Here is an 18222-nt window from a genome sequence, read left to right as displayed (position 1 = left end):
TTTCTTATTGTATTGTGGAGCGGTGCACACATACTTTACACATTGCCTCTAACGTAAGCCAGGGGGTTTAGCACAGGTTAATTTTGGGTTTACATGCACCTTACCATGACTAGGATTGTGGTTGCTGCTTGACCAGGACACTCACCCTAGTCAAACATTAACCCAATCTGTAACAATTATCTTAGCTGTAACACATTTTTTATTGCAGCGGTCATATTAAGGATGAAGGTATAAGCACTGCATTTAATGTGCATTGCAATTATCTATATGTCGAAAGCAAATTATTGGTAAAACCTGAGACTTGCGAGAAAGCTGTGGGTGCCCTTTGTGTAGTACTAAAAAGAGGAGTGAGTAAATGAGTTTAAAAAAAACAACAATTACCATTATGTGTACTAACAATCAAATCTGCTCAATACAATCCCTAACAGACTGGGCGTAATTACTACTGAACTTTAAACTGAATCTACTTTTACTAATGCAACATTAATCTAAAATGTGATATCAGTCATTGTATCGATCAATCAATCAATCAATCAGACCATTTGTAAAGTGCACTACTTATCCGTGAGGGTCTCAAGGTGCTGGGAGGCGAGGGGGAATGCTGCTACTGCTCGAAAAGCCAGGTCTTGAGGAGTCTTATGAAGGTTAGCAGGTCCTAAGTCTGCCGTAGGGGAATGAGGAGGGTGTTCCAGGTCTTGGCGGCGAAGTGGGAGAACGATCTGCCACCGGAGGTCGCTCTTCAGATGCGGGGGACTGTGGCGAGGGCGAGGTCGGTGGAGCGAAGCTGTCGGTTGGGGGTGTAGAAGCTGAGTCGTCTGTTGAGGTATGCTGGTCCGGTGAAGTGCCTTGTGTGCGTGGGTGAGGAGCTTGAAGGTGATCCTCTTGTATTACTTACACAGGCTCAACTATCGTTATTAGAAAACCATATCTATATTTTACTTTACACCAGTGGTTTAACACACATTATTTGTTCGTATTCAAAGATTCCTTTTTTGTGGCCAAAATAAGTTCAGTTTGCACCAGTGTCTGTGTTGTCAGTGTCATTTACAAGATCTGTAGTATTGATTAAACTCACGTTAAACCGCTGAGACCTGAAAATCTGTTTCCGATATTTTTCTTCATTACCTTAACAAAAGGGAATGCCAAGGCAAATCATGTAAGAATCTGTCTCATACAGACTTCCCTCGTTGATCAATGTTTTTTATGAGATCTGCTTGGTCTTGTGGCACCAGGTTAGGTAGCATCAATCCAGTTGCGATTATACGTTTTTTTTAGTACATTTGTGTGCCCTCATGAAACAGGACAAATTATCTGTTCGAAGAGCAGTGAGAGGGATCTTTGTCACGGTAGAGAATGGTATGATTTTTGCTGTTATATGCAATGAGTTGTAAACTTTAGTGAGTTCTAAGTGTTGCTTCAATAGTTCGCAGAAAACTTCTGAAACATTCTGTGACGGTATTAATCAGCGCTAGGCATTTATGGTTGATTTACCTCCCTCTCTTGTATACTACAGCCCTGATGCAGAACTCCCTTCATTGATGTGAGGAAGTACAAATTGCTTCAGTGGCATTTAGCTGTCTGAAATGGTCAGTCTTATTGAGCTGTTCACTCCTCAAAGGGTTATATTAGAGATTTTCTTGGCATAGAGTTTAATTCAATCTGTTTTAGTCACTTCAGTTCGATTTCTACAGTTTTCAGTGATCTACAATGTGGCTTTTGTTTTTCACAGTGCATAATATATAGAGAATACTCCTGTTTCTCTGGTCCAACTAGGAGTAGGTCGCCCAGTCCAGGTTTCTGCTTTGCTTTCTGGGACTTGTAGTTCTGATTTTGAGGTAAACAGGAATACTGTATGCTAGGATAAGTCCTAGAATTTAAAGCACATGTCTTAAATGAGCTTCTTGTGCGTGTAGCTGGAAAAATTGAGCATTCTCTTTATGGGCCTGACGTTGTTCACCTTTATTGCCCTTGTTATTACATAAAGGAGTATAATGAATAATGCCTCACTCTGGTCATTATCAGAGAGGTGAGCATCACCCGATTGTTCTTTGGGAACCTGTTCATTGATGATGAGTTTCCATTGAGTCCTTCATTTTCTCCAGGTTCCCTTTCTCATTCAGGGCTACTTTACTTAGTGATGGGGTGATCTCTAGAAACTCCTGATCAGTCACGGGTTTTGCTGGCTCTCGGCTACCCCTGTTGCGAGGAATGGGACCATCACCCGAGATGTCTTATTTTTCCTGAGTCTGCATTCAGACAGGTTTTTGTATCCATTCTGGCCAAAGACCTCCTTTAGCCCACACCTATAGCTGATACCTCTATTTCCCCTTTGACTTCACAATCCTGGCAGTGACTATTAAGAGGGCAAGCCATACTTTTCACAGCTGCCCTCGCTGAGCCAGAGATATCCTGTTGATGTCCTAGGGACTTCGGTGTTCTCTGATGTACCTCATCAGGAGGTTAAGGCCACACTAAAGTGAAGGGTTAGGAGGCTTTCCTTCACCACAATTCTGGACCGCTACCATGCATCCACATTTTCCAGCATCTACAGAACAACCATAAAGCCTGCCATTCTGCGTGTGTGGCAGACCTTTTCTTCCCCTGCAGTTTCATGGTAAAAAAGGAAGGTGGCAGTCTCCTCCTTTTTCTGGATTTGTATTGCCTCAGTGAGTTCCACCCCAGAAGACGAAGATGCTGGCGTTGGCGCAAGTACTGATAGTTTGATATAGCAACTCTTTTTGCTCATCAGACTTGCAAGTCATGGATTTCCACATTTGTGTCCATCTGGACTATGGTAATCCATTGGTTTACTGTGGCGAATGGGACATTTAAAAGAAAAATCCTGCTATTGGGTTTCGAATGCTGTGTCAAGAGTACTCAGTAAAGTGGTGCTGACTCCAATAATTCCAGCATTGAAAGAAAAGACTAGAAAACCATCCTTCTCTAGATTACCCCCAGAATTTGGTGCTGCAGCCTTATTCCCCTCCCAGTCTCAAAATTGGAACTCTAGCTAATAGCTAAATACGCAATCTTCGGCAGGAACTCAAGGACCAAATGTTCCAACATAACTTATCACTAGAATAGTTACACAAGTTTTTACAAATTATATTTATTTTATAATATGTGGGATTCTTCAATCCCTGTATAAATGCACATCTCTAATTTCTTTATAATCAGTGCCTAGCGGCGCGCTCAGTCAGCAATTCTGGAGAAAAGACGTCCGCAATAGACTGTAATACGTTATTACAGTCCAGTTCTGATGTCACAATGCCTGTTGCCAGAGTCAGCAGGCGAGGTGAAAGGCAGGCCAGGTCACGGAGCAGCTGTTTTAGCTAGAAAAATGGAGAAGAAACAAAAGCAACATGTTATTTTGGTTGCTTTACAGTGACTAGCAGAAAGAACAGGATTGTTTTTTGCATTCCTTAGATAATTATAGAAAAGTTAGAATCTTACTGCATGTTTATACACATTCTGAGTTACTGACGAATTTTGTTTAAACTTACATGTATTGAACTGTTTCCAATATCTCGTTTCCCACAGATATCTGACAGGTTTTGATGTCTTTAATTTTGAACTGAAGGTTCAATTGTTAATCTTCATGTTTGCAAACATGCTCTATCTTTCTGAAAGAGCTATGCACCAAGCTTTTCATTGGTTTGTGGAAAAGGTGCTGGCGTGACCATGTTTTATATGGGATAAGGAACCCCCAGCTTTACATGGTAGGGATATTGCAAGTCACCTCGGAGTTCCATAACCTTATTAAGGAACTCTGCCTTCAACCACGTTCCTCTATAATTTGTGGCGGGGGTGTTTTATCCCTTATATATTGTAATCAATGTGCTAATGATCGACAACTGTACAGGGCTGTACCGCTGCATAGGTCTAATTCACGGTATATAAAACTACTACTAAAATTATCTGGCAATTTATACTGATGTCCCTCTTTTATGTTGGTTAACAAGTCCCTCATTTCCCTCCCCTCTGCTGGATGTCATGGCAACTTGAATTTGGCCATTTCCAGGGCTGCTTCCTCTTCTTATCTGACATTAGCAGGTTAGTAACTGGAGGGTGGACATTCTGAGCAGATGACTACATAACACACCCCATTGAGAAGGAACCTTACCAGGTAATCGTAGCTTAATATTCAAGCCTTAAAGTCCGCTCTGCAGAGACATTTTAATGATCCAATTGTAGTTGCAGACAGTTTGCCTGCTATCTGGTCTGGGGTTTGGGGTACTTGGTGGGCGTGCTCCCCTGATTGCCTGATTTAGAAATTCTGGTTTGCATCCCTCTTGCTCGTTTTGTTCAGTGGTCTTAAGTGGGTGGGATCTGATGGGCACAATTTTCCCATACTTTTTTTAATTTGGGATAAACACTTCCCCTACTTTTTGTTAAAAGCCAACCACCCCGAGACTGTTAACCCATTAGCTGTTGCCGTCAGCCAACGGCCGTTGCGAGCACTACCTCGATAGTGATGCTCACGTCCGTTGGCCGACGTGGCCCCGCCCGCGCAATAGAACGCCCTCAGCACGGCGGATTTTGCACCGTGCTAAACGGGTTAAGTCCGAGAGCTGAAATGCTTCAGCAGGAGTGTAAGGCAAGGAGTCTCCTGTGCTGTGAAACCAAAGGAGGGGCAGACCAGACAGCCTTCTTGCCAGGGTGCCTGCTTGCCTGGAAGAAATGTAAATGTGCACAACTGGTAATCTGCAAATGTAAAGTTTCTTGGAAGCCATTGTTGGCTTTAATTGATGGATTAATTTCAAGCTTGCTGATGACATAAATGTATTCTTTTTGAGTGGTTTTGCAAGGGAGTTACCAGCTGAGCTGTGAGTGTGCGCTTTTAAAGCCCAGTTAGAAAGAAATGCACTGTGTACATTCTAGGTATTACTGAAATCTATATTTTTGAAGCATTTTTTTATCTTCATTGCTTTGTGCATTTTGTAGCAGCCTGTCTTGTACTGTGTGCAATGCAATTGCAATTTCCCACTGATTAATGTCATTTGCATTTATGTTTTCATTTAAGCTGTGCATTATTTTATATGAAGAAATCACATTATGTAGAACAAGTATGTTCTACATAATAGATCCACTCACCTGGAAATACAGTTGATAGGAGGCAAGAGATGGGCTAAGCAGAGGGTAATCCATCCAGTCCACGCCACCAAAATCATACACCCACAGCCAGCAAATGGGTCATCTCCACCCACTCATCCTGCATGTCAACAAATACTCCTTTTCGATGTAAATATAACTCTTGACCCTAGCACACCACCAGGGTACTACACTACACAGTCTTCGAGATGTATCCGGTCATAATGCCAGAAGAGCATGACATCACAAAACTATCCATTATAACACCTAGGAGTTTCAAAGTTTGTTTTTATTGCACAATTATTTAAAATCATTGCAATATGCAAGAATACAAAAAAAACGGTAGTATAGGCATTCGAGACTGTTAAAAACTAGGACTAAAACAGTAAATGGGTAGGAAGGAAAGGTAAAAAGACAAGGAAAGTCAAAAATCAATTACTTGCAAGGAATTAAATTCAGGCATTGCACGGAGGGAAAAGTCATGGAATTAATTTCAGAAATAAATTTGACAAAGCGGGTCGCCATTTGAGGCGAATCCCCCCTCATGCATTCCTCAAGTGCTTCTTGGCATGTTCTAATACCTAGAAGGAGCCAAATTGGTCTCAGCCAGAATATTCTTTGTGGCCGCAATTGATGACAAATGCACAAAATGTGAATTAAGTTTTCCTCTCCCTGTTTGCAAAACCGACATTGGGAGGAGGCTCCTATCTTATATCCTTGCCCAAACTTATATGCTTTCAGCGGAATTAGGCCAAATCGGAATCTCATTAGCTGGTGTTTAATATACGGTTTCATTGCTGATGCAAGATAAGATGGAAGAGTTTTCGAAGCGTATAATTTGGCGGCCCAGGTGCCATGAGAGAGCTTGAGTACCAGTTGTGTGTCCGATTGGTTTGAAAGGATTTTAGCTTGCTTGATTAAGAGATTTCCTTTCGTTTCGTTGGGCAGAGAAGAAGACCATATGTCCCCCGCTTCGAGCGATTTGAGACAGAACGTTAAATATTTATTCCATGATGTGGCGGGGTTTTTGAGGACCAGCCATATACAGCTCTTTAGCGTATGAGGATTTGCTTGTTTCGCTTTTAAGCAATATAGAACGAATCTTGCAGCCATGATCCAACGCATGGAGTATAGAGAAAATTCTTTCCGTATTTGGGCATGGGAAGTCGAGTTTGGCAATCGAAAGACCCGGCGGTAACATGATGATTGCGCTCTATCAAGCCAGTAGTTCAGTTTGTCCTTGAAGATGATTGCTCCAAAGGTAATTGTGGGCAAAAATTTTGCATTAATCAATTTTATTAGTGGAACCAAATCCTGAGAATGTAGGGCATTCTTTGTTCTCAAAAAGACCCCCTCTAGACGGCGAGCCACTGTCAGCATCTCAGATATATGCACCGAGCATCTACCTTTGTGGTCAATCCAGACACCTAAATATTTGTATGTAGGGACAGTCTCCAATTACTTCCCCTCTATGAACCACAAGAGCTTTTTTGTGTTCATAGGTGATACTGCCATCGCCTTGGTTTTGCCTACGTTTATCTCGAGCATATTATTTTTACAATACTGGGCGAGAGAGTTGAACAGCCTTTGGAGGCCCACCTGAGTTTGGTCTAGCAGAATCGTGTTGTCCGCATACTGCAAAATTTGAATTTTGCTTTGGCCAATTCCTGGGGGGAAGGCTCTTGATCCAGTTAACCATTCGGGGAGGTCAGCGAGGTACAGATTAAAAAGTAGTGGTGCAAGGGTGCACCCTTGTTTAAGGCCTCTATTTGTATAAATTTTGTTAGAGGTGGTCCATTTTGATGTTACTCTGACCTTGACCCATGTGTCCGTGTGAAGGGCTATTAGCGCATTTAATAGAGCCCGCGGAATTCCCCATCTTGACAGTTTTTCCCATAGTTTGGGGCGGCTAACGCTGTCGAATGCTTTGCGGAAGTCAATGAATCCCATGTACAGGGATTTGCCTTTTGCAGCTATGGTAGTCTCCATCAAATGGACTATCGAAATCAAATTGTCTTCGATGTGGCAGCCTTTTCGGAAGCCAGTTTGACTAAAGGGGATTAGATTCTTCGATTCCACCCATTTTGTAAGTTCTTTCAACAATATACTTGCATAGGCTTTCCCGTCCACATCGAGTAGAGCTATCATCCGATAGTTATCGGGGTCAGAGCGCGAACCTTTTTTATAAAAAGGTACTAAAAGTGATCCTTGCCACGTATGCGGGATGGTACGTCCCAGTATAGCATCTTCGAATAGTGGAGTCAACAGCAAAGCCCATTTTTGCGCAGCAGCTTTAAAAACCTGTGTTGGAATTCCATTAGGGCCTGGGGCACCACCAGAGCGCATTTTCCTTATTACCGCAGCTATTTCTTCAGTTGCTATCTTAATAGGACATAGCGTGTCTTCCTCCTCGACTTGCAGGTCTAGTGTTGGTTGGACGCCCCTACTACCAGTTGGTACGCCAGATGTTGTATACAGCTCTTTGACATACTTCTCCCAGTCAGCGGGGGAGATATTAGTTGCAGTCGGAGGTTTGGCAGCTTTGGATGCCTCGTTCACCCAATTCCAAAACTTCCTTTGATCCTTGGTTTTGATTATCTCGAAGGCTGCCGCCCAGTGAAGCTCTTCTTCCTGTCTTTGTAAGGCGAATCTGGCCTTCCTATAGACTTTTCTAGCTGCTGATATATCATTCTTCAGAGATTTGTGTTGGCTTTCGCTGTACGTGTGGGCTCGTTGCAACTTATTTAGTTTACTCTTTGAGAGAGTTACAGCTTGTTTTTGCTCCAGCAAGATAGTCGAAGCCGGAAGCACCTGCGGACGGCTACTCGTTGTTTTTAATGCCAACTGATCTCTGAATTTACTCAGTCTTGTTTCCCAGGAGGGACCTGCGAAATACTCAGCCCCATCTTGGCAATGTTCGGAAAGAAGATTATCAATCTCTGTTTCAAGTACTTCACAGTTAGGAGTCATGTGAAAGGGCTTGGCTTGGGAAGGCAAAGCCACACAAGGAGAAATTAATAGCAAACATTCTATTCCACTGGTGGTACCCTAACAGCTTCAAAAATCTGTTTCACATACCAAAACTGGGTGGCAGCATAACAACAGGTTGCTTTTAGGCTTAGGTGAAAGCTTGGAAATTAGAAGTACCAGTCACTGCACTGTAACTGTATCTTATTGTGACAAAGTTTCTAAACGATGTATATACTTGTAGACTACAGCACATCCCGTGTGTTAGGTTAGTCTTGGCCATTCACTATGTCCTCCTCTCACAAAGCAGTGAAATAAATGTAATAATGTCTATTGATACATATGTTCTTGACTTGTATGTTTTATGGACTAGTGCTGACGATATAAAGGATAAAGTACCCTTGATGTACATTAGAAGAATACTGCAAGTCATTGAGGAGTCCATAATCATATAGAGGAGCGAGGCCAAAGGCTGAGTTCCTTTAAAAAGGTTATGAAACTCTGAGGTGACTTTCAATATCCTTATCATATATGCCAAGGGATACTTTATCTCATATAATACACGGTCACACCTTCACCTTTCCCACAAACCACTTAAATCCTTGGTGTGTAGCTCTTTCATATGAAAGAGCAATTTTGCAAACATGAAGAATTAAAATAACACATTAGTGCAAAATAAAACACATCAAAACCCTGTTTGATATTTGTTGCAAACGGATATTAGAAACAGTTCAATAAAAGTCTGTTAAAAATAAAAAGCTGCCCTAGCTTGAATGTGTAGAAAAATACAGAAAGATTCTAGCTTTTCTCTGTCTAAGGAGTGCAAAAAACAAACATGTTCTTGGTTTGTCATTGTAAGTAGGCCTGGGCGTAGTACTACGCTACGCGAATTGCACAGTGCAAAAGCACATAGCGGGCATTTTTTGCTTGCTCGTGTTCCTCAATGTCAAGTTGGCGACCACGAGCGACCAAAATCATCATCCCAGTGAGGCTTTTTCCTCGTTCGTGATCAGCAACATCAAGTTGCGAGCGTGGTAAATAAACCTCCCGGTGAGATTCTCAACGCGGGGAGGTCAGGTTTCTCATTGCGAGTGGTCACGTATGCCCGCGACCGCTCGCGATGAGAAACTACCAGTCCGCATTGAGAAAGCTGACGCTCTAGTACAAATCTACTCGAGCGGCAGAAAACGACCGCTTGCACTGTGCAAGATGCCGTTTGCAATGATTGCACAGTGTGGACAAGCATCCGGCACTGTGCAATCAGTGCAAACAGCATTTTCCCTACCGCACTACGCAGTTCGCGTAGCGTATGTAGTGCACTTCGCATAGCTACGCGTAGCGCTACTACCCAAACTACGCCCAGGGTTAATTGTAAGCTGAAAAATAGAGCAGAGGAAAAGCAACATTTCATTTTCGTTTCTTTAAACAGCTACTTCAGTTATGCTGCATTACCTGACTTGCCTTTCTCTTCTCTGCTGGCTCTGGCAGAAGGTATTGGATGGCAGAACTTGAGTGTAATAACTTTAAAAAAGTCGAGTTCTGACATCTTCTATAATTGGCACCTGGGTGCGTCACAAGTCCCCTATGATAAAGAAATGAAAGACTGACGATTATACAGGGATTACAGAATCCCTTATATTATACATGTATTTCATACATTTACACATTTATACTAGTTGGATTTACTCATTTGTACAATCTGTGTAGTGTAGCAAGGATGTAATGGATCTGGGTGCAAAGCACGGAAAATGGCCTCTTTGACCGCTGTTGGGGCAGTAAAACACAGCAATTATGACGCAATAGGGCTTTGGGCTCCAGTACTAATGCACCTGCTGCACCAGTTGTAGCGAATCCCACGAATCTACTGTAAAAGATCGTGCTATATTTAGAATAAGTATACGTCTTTCATCTGCACGCGTTTCTTCCATTGCCTCTTTTGCCAGCAGAGCTGGCGGTCTGTTGCACAAGTTTAAAGCACCCTTTGTAGTCTGTACATGCTCGCCCATTTCCTATAGCAGGCCATTGCACTTTCATGAGACATCCTTTGTGCGTCAAAGTGCAGGCCAGAGTGCAGATGGCTAACCACATCCAAATGTACATGTTATATCGAGTAGCTGATTATTGACACAGCACGTGCACGTTGCTCAGATCTCGCGGGGCTGTGATGCCTTAAATCTTGTAGAAATGTACTTACGTGACACACCATCCATTCCGTCCATAACGCAGGCTGGTTCCGTTAACTGGTCTCAGTCGGGGAAGCTTAAGGCTAGACATCTGCCCCTTCGAGTCAAGTGTGCCAGCAGCACGCGAGCAGCTGTCATGGCTGCAGCGTGCCAGAGAAACAAAAGCAAGAACCGCGAGTTACTGAATTCAGCCTTGGCCCCACTCTGCATTCTGGAGCAGGCAGCTGCCTTTTGACTTTGTCTAGGGTTCTTATAGCTGTTATTTACTTTATTTTTATATACTACAGAGAGGAAAATTAATTCATTATTTACAAATTTACAAGGGGGTTACAATAATTAAACGTGTGATTTGTCCTAAGTGTGTTAAAACATGCATACACCAGTGTGTGATTGTTAGTCCTGGAAAGAGCTTCAGAGCCTCGTCAGGGGTAGTAGGCGCTATAAATATACAATTTACAATTACAGTTCCTGGCGTGGTATTCCCCCAAACTGTTTGCCTTCACTTCCTTACTTTGCTGAACTCCTCCTTATGACATTGCACTTTTCTTCTTGCTAACCAGTGCTAAAGTGCTTTTGCTCTTTCCTTAAACCATGGTAAAATTGGCATATACCTAATTAGCACATTTAATTTACTTGCAATTCCTTATCGGATGCTTCTACATGTACCCAGGGCCTATAACTTAAATGCTACTAGTGGGCCTGCAGTACTCATTGTCTCACAGACTAAAGTAGCCTTTTAAAACCTGTCTCAGGCCTGCCATTCCAGCATTAGTGCAGCTTCGACCTGCCAAAATAAACCTTTTGATATGCTAAGGAACCTCATTTGATTCCTTTTCAAGGTGCACAGCCAAATTCCTCACTGAATGAATCCAATAAATCGGACTTTATTTGTTTATTCACTTTTTTCCGTTTACTCCTTCGCTTTTCTCCTAGTTTAAGGCATATGTAATCGATACATTTTACTCATTTCCGTTTTGATCAAAAATTCTCCATACAAGCACCGGAACTGCATCCGTTTCCACATGTCACATCTTTATTTAAAACCCAATGCATTTCGGGATACTTCCCTTCATCAGGGGCATCTATATTACAAAAATTAATACATAATCACCATCAGCTTAATTATGTTGCAAGCATAATGACTTCCTCATTCTGCATATGTCTATTTTCCTATCTTCGTTAGTGCAAGATTCATATGGACTACGCCACACTGCATGTTCTTAAACCCACAGTTTCTGAAAAGACAGCTCCGCTAATATTTTCTGCATTTAAATAACACCAACAGTCCATATTCCACATGCTAGCTAATGGATGTATATGGACTGTTGGTGTTATTTAAATGCAGATCCCTAATCGGGGTTAATTCCAGCATAAATTAAATTAAATTAAAGGAAGAAAGAATATGCCACTCTTTGCGATCCCAATAATGCATTTGTTATAGCACTGTTTACTAAGCATACATGCTCATTTTCTCAAGGTATTGATATTTGTGCGGTACTGTATGTTCCAAGTATGATAGCATTGAATGTTTATTTCACATGAAGTTGAAACTGTGAACTAATCAGTTGACTTTCCTCAACATTTATCTTCCTTCAGTGCTACAAGAGTTCCAAAGATAACCAGCCACAGATGGAGCTACCTTTGAACGAATGCAGTGTCACCTACATCCCCAAAGACAGTAAAAAGAAGAAACATGAGTTGCGGATCACTTACCAAGGCACTGAAGCATTGGTGTTAGCTGTGCAGAGCAAAGAACAAGCAGATCAGTGGCTAAAGGTATAGTTCGAGCAGCGGCGCTGTCAAATAATGCATTAACTACTGTTTTCTTATCTGCTTCTACATTCTGCCCTAATTAATGAATGTTTCAAATAGTACTTCCAATTTTTTGTAATCTTTTTGTTGGGAGTCACCTTGTTAGCATACACCTAAACTTAACTATCTTTATTTTGCGTGACTATAATTTCACCTGATGAGAAATTAATTCACACTTTCTGAGAAATTGACAAATATCCTTCTCTTCTACCAAACCTCACACCCAATGACTCAAATACCAATACATTTGTGTGATTTTTATTTTGTTGTGGCTTAAGCTATAAGAGAATCCCAACTAGGACATGTTACAAAACACATAGTGGATTTATAAGAACTATTATCCCATTTCAGACCTCACCTTTCTCCTTAAAAAGTTGGCTTAGGCACCATCCATTCAATTGTAGGTCTTCACTGAAGCAAAATAAGATATCGGGTTACAATCTGGGTTATACTGTACCATCTTCAACCTCATAGGTGACTCGGGTGGTCTAGCCTTATTGATGGGCCTTGTTCCTTTGGATGCTTTAAGCCCTCTAATAAGAAAACCACAGCAGAGATTGGGCAAGGAAGGACAGAATCATGACAGGATGCTGTGATGCTTGTGTCTCTCACTGATGTTCATTACTATGTTATGTTCAACCTCTTCACCAGCATCTACTAGAGTGTGAAGTTGATTTTCAAAACTGCACCCATGAATCTCAAATAGTGTTCCGATGAATAACAGCCAGCTTGACTTCAATGAGACTTAGTCAAAATTTCTAGTAATTGTAACAGAATGCTGGTTAAGGAAGAATATCTGTAAAATGTGTCTTTTTATGGCCAGTGAATCATAAATCATAGTAAAAGGATGCCCATGTCATTCTTTTACTCCTGTCTCTTCTAACTATTGCCTTAGGTTTCCGCCAAAACATGTCAATCTGTCTGAGGAAGAAATGGCAGTAGTTGCCAAAGCTACTAACAGTGCAACAGTTGATTGTGAGAATCTTCTCTTAGCCTGCATCTCAGTCTACTGCAGCAAAACTACAAGAATTAAAGATTGTAGCAGGCAGAACTGTCTACACTATAACTAGGACTGCCCATAGGTCTCCTGCACTTTAGAAGCTACTCTAGTTTCTTGTTGCCTCTAGGACTCAATTTAAGAGTCATTAATCTGATAGTAGTCAATCTTTATGAAAATCCTAAATGCGGGAAATAATTTGCATTCTATTAGCTTTAAGAGCATTGAACTCTTTTTTGAAAAATTGCCATCCATTTCTAATGAAAGAAAGCTAGTAGTAGAACATTTCCAAATGGTACACGCTACCATGGGCTTCCATTTAGAAGGTCCTAGTCTGAGGAATGCTCGTAGTGTTTTGTTTTTTTAAACCTACTTTATTGGGGTTTTACGCAGACTATTGTGATACTTGTACTCTACCGCTTCAGCAAGCTTTAAAACTCAACATTTAATTAAATGAATTTGCAGTCATCCATCACCCTCCCTCCTCGTAGTTTGTTTGTTCTGAGCAAGGCTTTCTTCAGCTGCGATAACACTACTTTGGCAGCCTTAGGGTCCCTTAATGCTTGACAAATATTCAAATTGCTTGATAGTAGCTGTTTATAACTAAGACATAGTCAGACTGGCATATCAGGCCGCATGTCCTTTCTCTGTGTTTAGTAATTGCTTGCCACTGCTCTTAAGAACTTAATCTCATCCAACAATAGATTTCTTTCATTGCTGTAGGATAATGCTCAGGATAAGTGATTCTAACTGCCAGCCTGCAGCTGAGTTCTGGACTGCCTGGAAATCCCCCATTTGTTTCTAGCTGAGCCTGTAAACAAAGCATTAGTGTAGCCCAGTAGTATTCCTTCTTGGGCCCAAAATGGCACAGGAAGTAACATCTCTATGACTTCTTCAAAATTTGAGACAATATTGAAAATGAAGTAATGCTTCATTAATCTGTCCCTTCCTTAATGTACTGGAGCCTACAAATACACCTATCATTCGGAAATTATACTTTGAAAAGGAGAAGAGTAGTAGTCTCCAGATTTGGATGGGTATGGGCCAAGGTGAAGGAAAGAGTTGATATAATGCGAAATCTGTTGATGAGGAGCGAGGCAATTCATCAGAGGAAAATCATCTTGAATCCTAGGTTATAGCATCATTTAAAAAAAACAGCATTGGCAAAGCAAGTAGGCAAGGTTTTGTTCGGAGTCCTGACTAAAACATTAAAGAAGCCTACAGGGGTGAAAGAAACCCAAAATTGCCTTCTATATGCAATGCATCTGTGAGATAAAGAATTAAATATGTGATTAGTTGAGATGTAAAATAGTTCCTTTTATATATTTTGCAGAATTGGTGGCAGTAGTTCTTATAGACAGCTAGGCCTTCAAGCCAGACCTAAAAAACTGAAAGCACAATAGTTTGCATTTAACAGTACCTGGTCGCCTGGAGCCTAGGAAATGCTGTACATTATGAACGTACTGAGAAAGGCTATTTGCTCCCATGGGTTTCTTACTGACGACTCCACTCAATGAGCCTATGGTCAGAGTTAATCCTATAGGACACTCACTCTTCCCAAATTAACTGCTGAATATAGCAGAAAGTGTCTTTGGCTTCCTTAGGAGGACATCCTCAGGGTCTACAGGATGAAAACCTGCTGGATCTATTCTTTGCTAAGGGTGTTACATTGGTATATTTAAATTGTAGTAGAAGATAACTTTAAAGAGGGCTATATTATTTAACCAACAAATGTTGTCTACTGTTATTATGTGAGACACATTTGTTTTGAAAAATCTGGTTGATTCCTTTCGCTGCTGGGCGGATGAGGTGTGAAGAGCGAGAACCCGGGTTGGCGGGTTGGCAGGTCTAACAAGTCCCTCACCCAGATTTTCCTCTTTGACGCTCTATCAAATTAGTAGAAGTGTGCAGTTCTTTGATGCACACACAGTAGGAAAGGATGAATAATTTTCAAGCATGACTGAGACAGAAAAGCTGATGGGTGTAAGGAGGCCCTTGAAGAACTTTGGGAACAGCTTTACAATTCTTTATGGTGGACCAGACCACCCTGAACCTATCCCTGAAGTAATGTTCAGTCTCTGCTCTCTGCTGGAAGCACTGCATTGGTATAGACAAGTGTGAGTGCTACCAATGGTAAAGGTTTCTTGATGCAAATTACATACCATTCCCTTTTTCAAAATGATGAAGGAAATGTCTCCGTCACTTGTCACGCCCAAATTGTATACTACACATTTTATACCTAGCATAAGCCATGGAGTCGTGATGAACAGGCACAGTTCTTGTCCACGTTTCAAGGTACATTTAAGCTGCTGCTGAGCAAATTTGCCTACTTTAACTGTGCATTCCTGTTGGGAGGCTGTGTAGATTATATGTGTATGTATTAGTTAGCTCGGCTGTGCTTTTGGACGAGCCCTAAATTATTCTCAATGTTCTGCTTAAAAGGCTTCTTGACTCAAAGTGCATTGACTTTCTATTTTTCAACTGCCTTTTTAGATTTTTGTTTTTAACATTTTGCATGTGTTTTTCCACATTACATCTGGCTGTGCTTTGCCCCTAACAGCCTACTTCTGCCCTGCTGAAATCACAGTACAATGGATTTGTTTTGTCCTCTTACAGTTTTGCTTGCATGAGGATAAAGTGTTTGCCAGAATGATGTTGCTGAAATATGGAAATGGCAATCAGAGAAACATTCCAATTTTTTTTTAACTGAGATTAAGTTCTCATGAAATCATACTAACACAAAGGGTATTGATGCAATCGAAACGTACAATAATGTTTGTGTGGTTGCCCTTAGTATATTCCTTCCTATTGGCTCTCACTGATGGTATCCTCTGAGACATGAAAAATTGCAGTGTTTACGTTTCACCTGCATAACTCTGCATAACAGTGCCATTGATGTTCTTGGAAGTGGAACCCTTGTCACGGTGCCATGCAGTAGATGTAGATGGGAACGCCTTCTGACAGCATCTAAAGGGGCGAACGTCTTGTCTGGGGAAACATTCGGGTAATACGTTTTTACCCAGTAAATCAAAGCTCGGGCTGTTAGTGCAGTTACTTCTGATGTCGCACTTCACTGACATCATCACGGCCTCTACAAAATGCATCTGTGTTTTTTTCAGCACAGTGTGCAGCTGTCCGTGTTGGCTGCAAGATGATGAGTTCAGGCCATTGCTTCTTTAGGTCTCACCTAGTCAGCGCTTGCGCTCTCTCTTCGAGACATGCTGTATTCGGGTATGGACTTGAAGCTCTGCCATTTTTCCTCCTATTTATTTATTTATTTATTTTGAACGTTTTATATAGCGCGAACAAGATCTTTGCAGATATCAGAGCGCTTTACATAGAGAGAGTACAAGATCCTAATCAAACAGCTAAGTCAGTAAAGCTAACAGCACAAATCGATGTAGATCAAAAATACAGATAATACAGATAAACAAAGAGGTCGAGCAGGGAGTAAGGTCTGTGCATATTCTTTAAGAGTCCGAAGTAGTGGTTCAAGTGTAATTAGTACACTTGAACTACTTGGTGGGTTGGGTTGAGTTGGGTGAGAGTTGTATGGAGTTTGTGCAGAGAAGTTCTTTGATGATGTGCAGTTCTTCTTTGACCTGGATGAGGGTGGCCATGATCTTGTCCAGCGTGGGGTATGCGATGGCGGTGGGAGCGGGGATCAGAGGTGCATGACTGACCCGTGAATTAGCGAGCAGGAGGGGGGGTAGGCTGGTGTTCGTGCAGGGCTCCGTTGTGTCAGTGTCCATGTACGGGCCGGAGTTAGGGACCTATCTTTTCTTATCTTATGTTTTTTGCTTCACCAATGGTCACAGACCAAGGGTCTCAACAGTCCTATATCAGTGACCTTGCTAACTCAGAAAAACATAGACTGCTTGCTATGGCTAGAACGATTGAAGTCGGCCTCTGCGAGACGAAGCTGGAATCAATGGCCGAAGAAACCAAAATCTTTGACTGCAACAGCGCAATATTCGAAGCATCCTTTCTCACACTTTATTCCACTGTTCACTTTCCACCATTGCTACGCCACCTAATTAAAATGTTGGAACCTTACAATCTCTGACAGTAAAAACTGATTTAAATATTAGTGAAAATATCACAGATAATTTGAACTAGTGACCCACCTTTGTATCAGATTACATCTTCGTATTAGGGATCACTATTGGAGAAAGTATGTATCGTATGTAAGAGGCAGGACTCTGTTCTAGAAGAAAAATCTGGAGTTTATACAATTATTCGTACAGTTTAGCTTTACTCACCTATATGTTTTGTCGGTTTAGCAGTAATGGACAATGGTAAATGTAGGCTCTCATTGCGAGTGGCTCTGTGTTTAGGGCGATGGTTATCACACACTACTGTATCTAACTCTGTGAGGGTTGGAATTTATTTTAAATAGTATCTATAACCTTTTTGCACGTTTGATGCAGCTTTTGAAGTTTACTGCACCAAAATCTGCATGTTCCAGTAACCACCAGGCATAAATCTCATGCTAAATTTCATCAGGTTTGACTTGTTGAAATTAACCTGTGGAAAATTGTAGGGCCACGGTCGTAGCCACAAAACGTATAATTCTGCTATGTGTGGCAATAGGATTCACCACCTATAGTGGAATTTAACGGACCACTCATAATGAGGGATTAAGTAGTGCTTCTGACGATCATATCGATCTTAGCTTTACGCAGCTGAATCCTATTTATTGTTGTTACTATTTTTTAGCAGTAGTAATATTTTGAGAGTGCAGCTCTAGCCACAGAGACATCGAGACACTTTACATCTAAATATTGAAGTACAGTAGAACATCTGTAATTGTTCTTATGGAACTGGATTAACCACACTCTGCATCTCCTGGTACAGCAGCTACTGGTACTGCTGGACTGTCTTACAGATACCCTTCATCTGCTTTCTTTTCCCATTCCATCCTTCTCCAGAAAAATCTGCGTTATCCCTGAGAGCACTGAGGGCTTTTACACCAGTCTTTTATGTGTGAAACTACACACAGTTTATATTTCTTAAATCTGTTCTTTTGCCTGGCCCTTGATTGGTGGTTTCCTTTCAGGAGCAGATATCTTGCCCAGCACACTACATGGTTGACCAGAAGACAGGAAGGAGCTTGAACCCCTCTTTCTTACCTTTCCTCTGTCACGGCCACAGTTACACAAGGAAGGAAAG

General features: G+C 41.5%; 1 protein-coding gene across 3 annotated transcripts in view; it reads left to right on the top strand.

Moving 5' to 3' along the window:
* Positions 1–18222, top strand: part of AFAP1 (actin filament associated protein 1) — a 407485-nt gene that overhangs the window by 260633 nt on the left and 128630 nt on the right. For all 3 annotated transcript variants that reach the window (XM_078678522.1, XM_078678521.1, XM_078678520.1), the window contains exon 6: positions 11838–12017. In XM_078678522.1, coding sequence (XP_078534648.1) covers positions 11838–12017 — 180 coding nt within the window. The remainder of the gene's footprint in view (positions 1–11837; positions 12018–18222) is intronic.

Source organism: Lissotriton helveticus, chromosome 2_2, assembly GCF_964261635.1.
Source record: "Lissotriton helveticus chromosome 2_2, aLisHel1.1, whole genome shotgun sequence".
NCBI classification, from domain to species: domain Eukaryota; kingdom Metazoa; phylum Chordata; class Amphibia; order Caudata; family Salamandridae; genus Lissotriton; species Lissotriton helveticus.
This window is presented reverse-complemented; position numbering and strand designations above follow the sequence as displayed.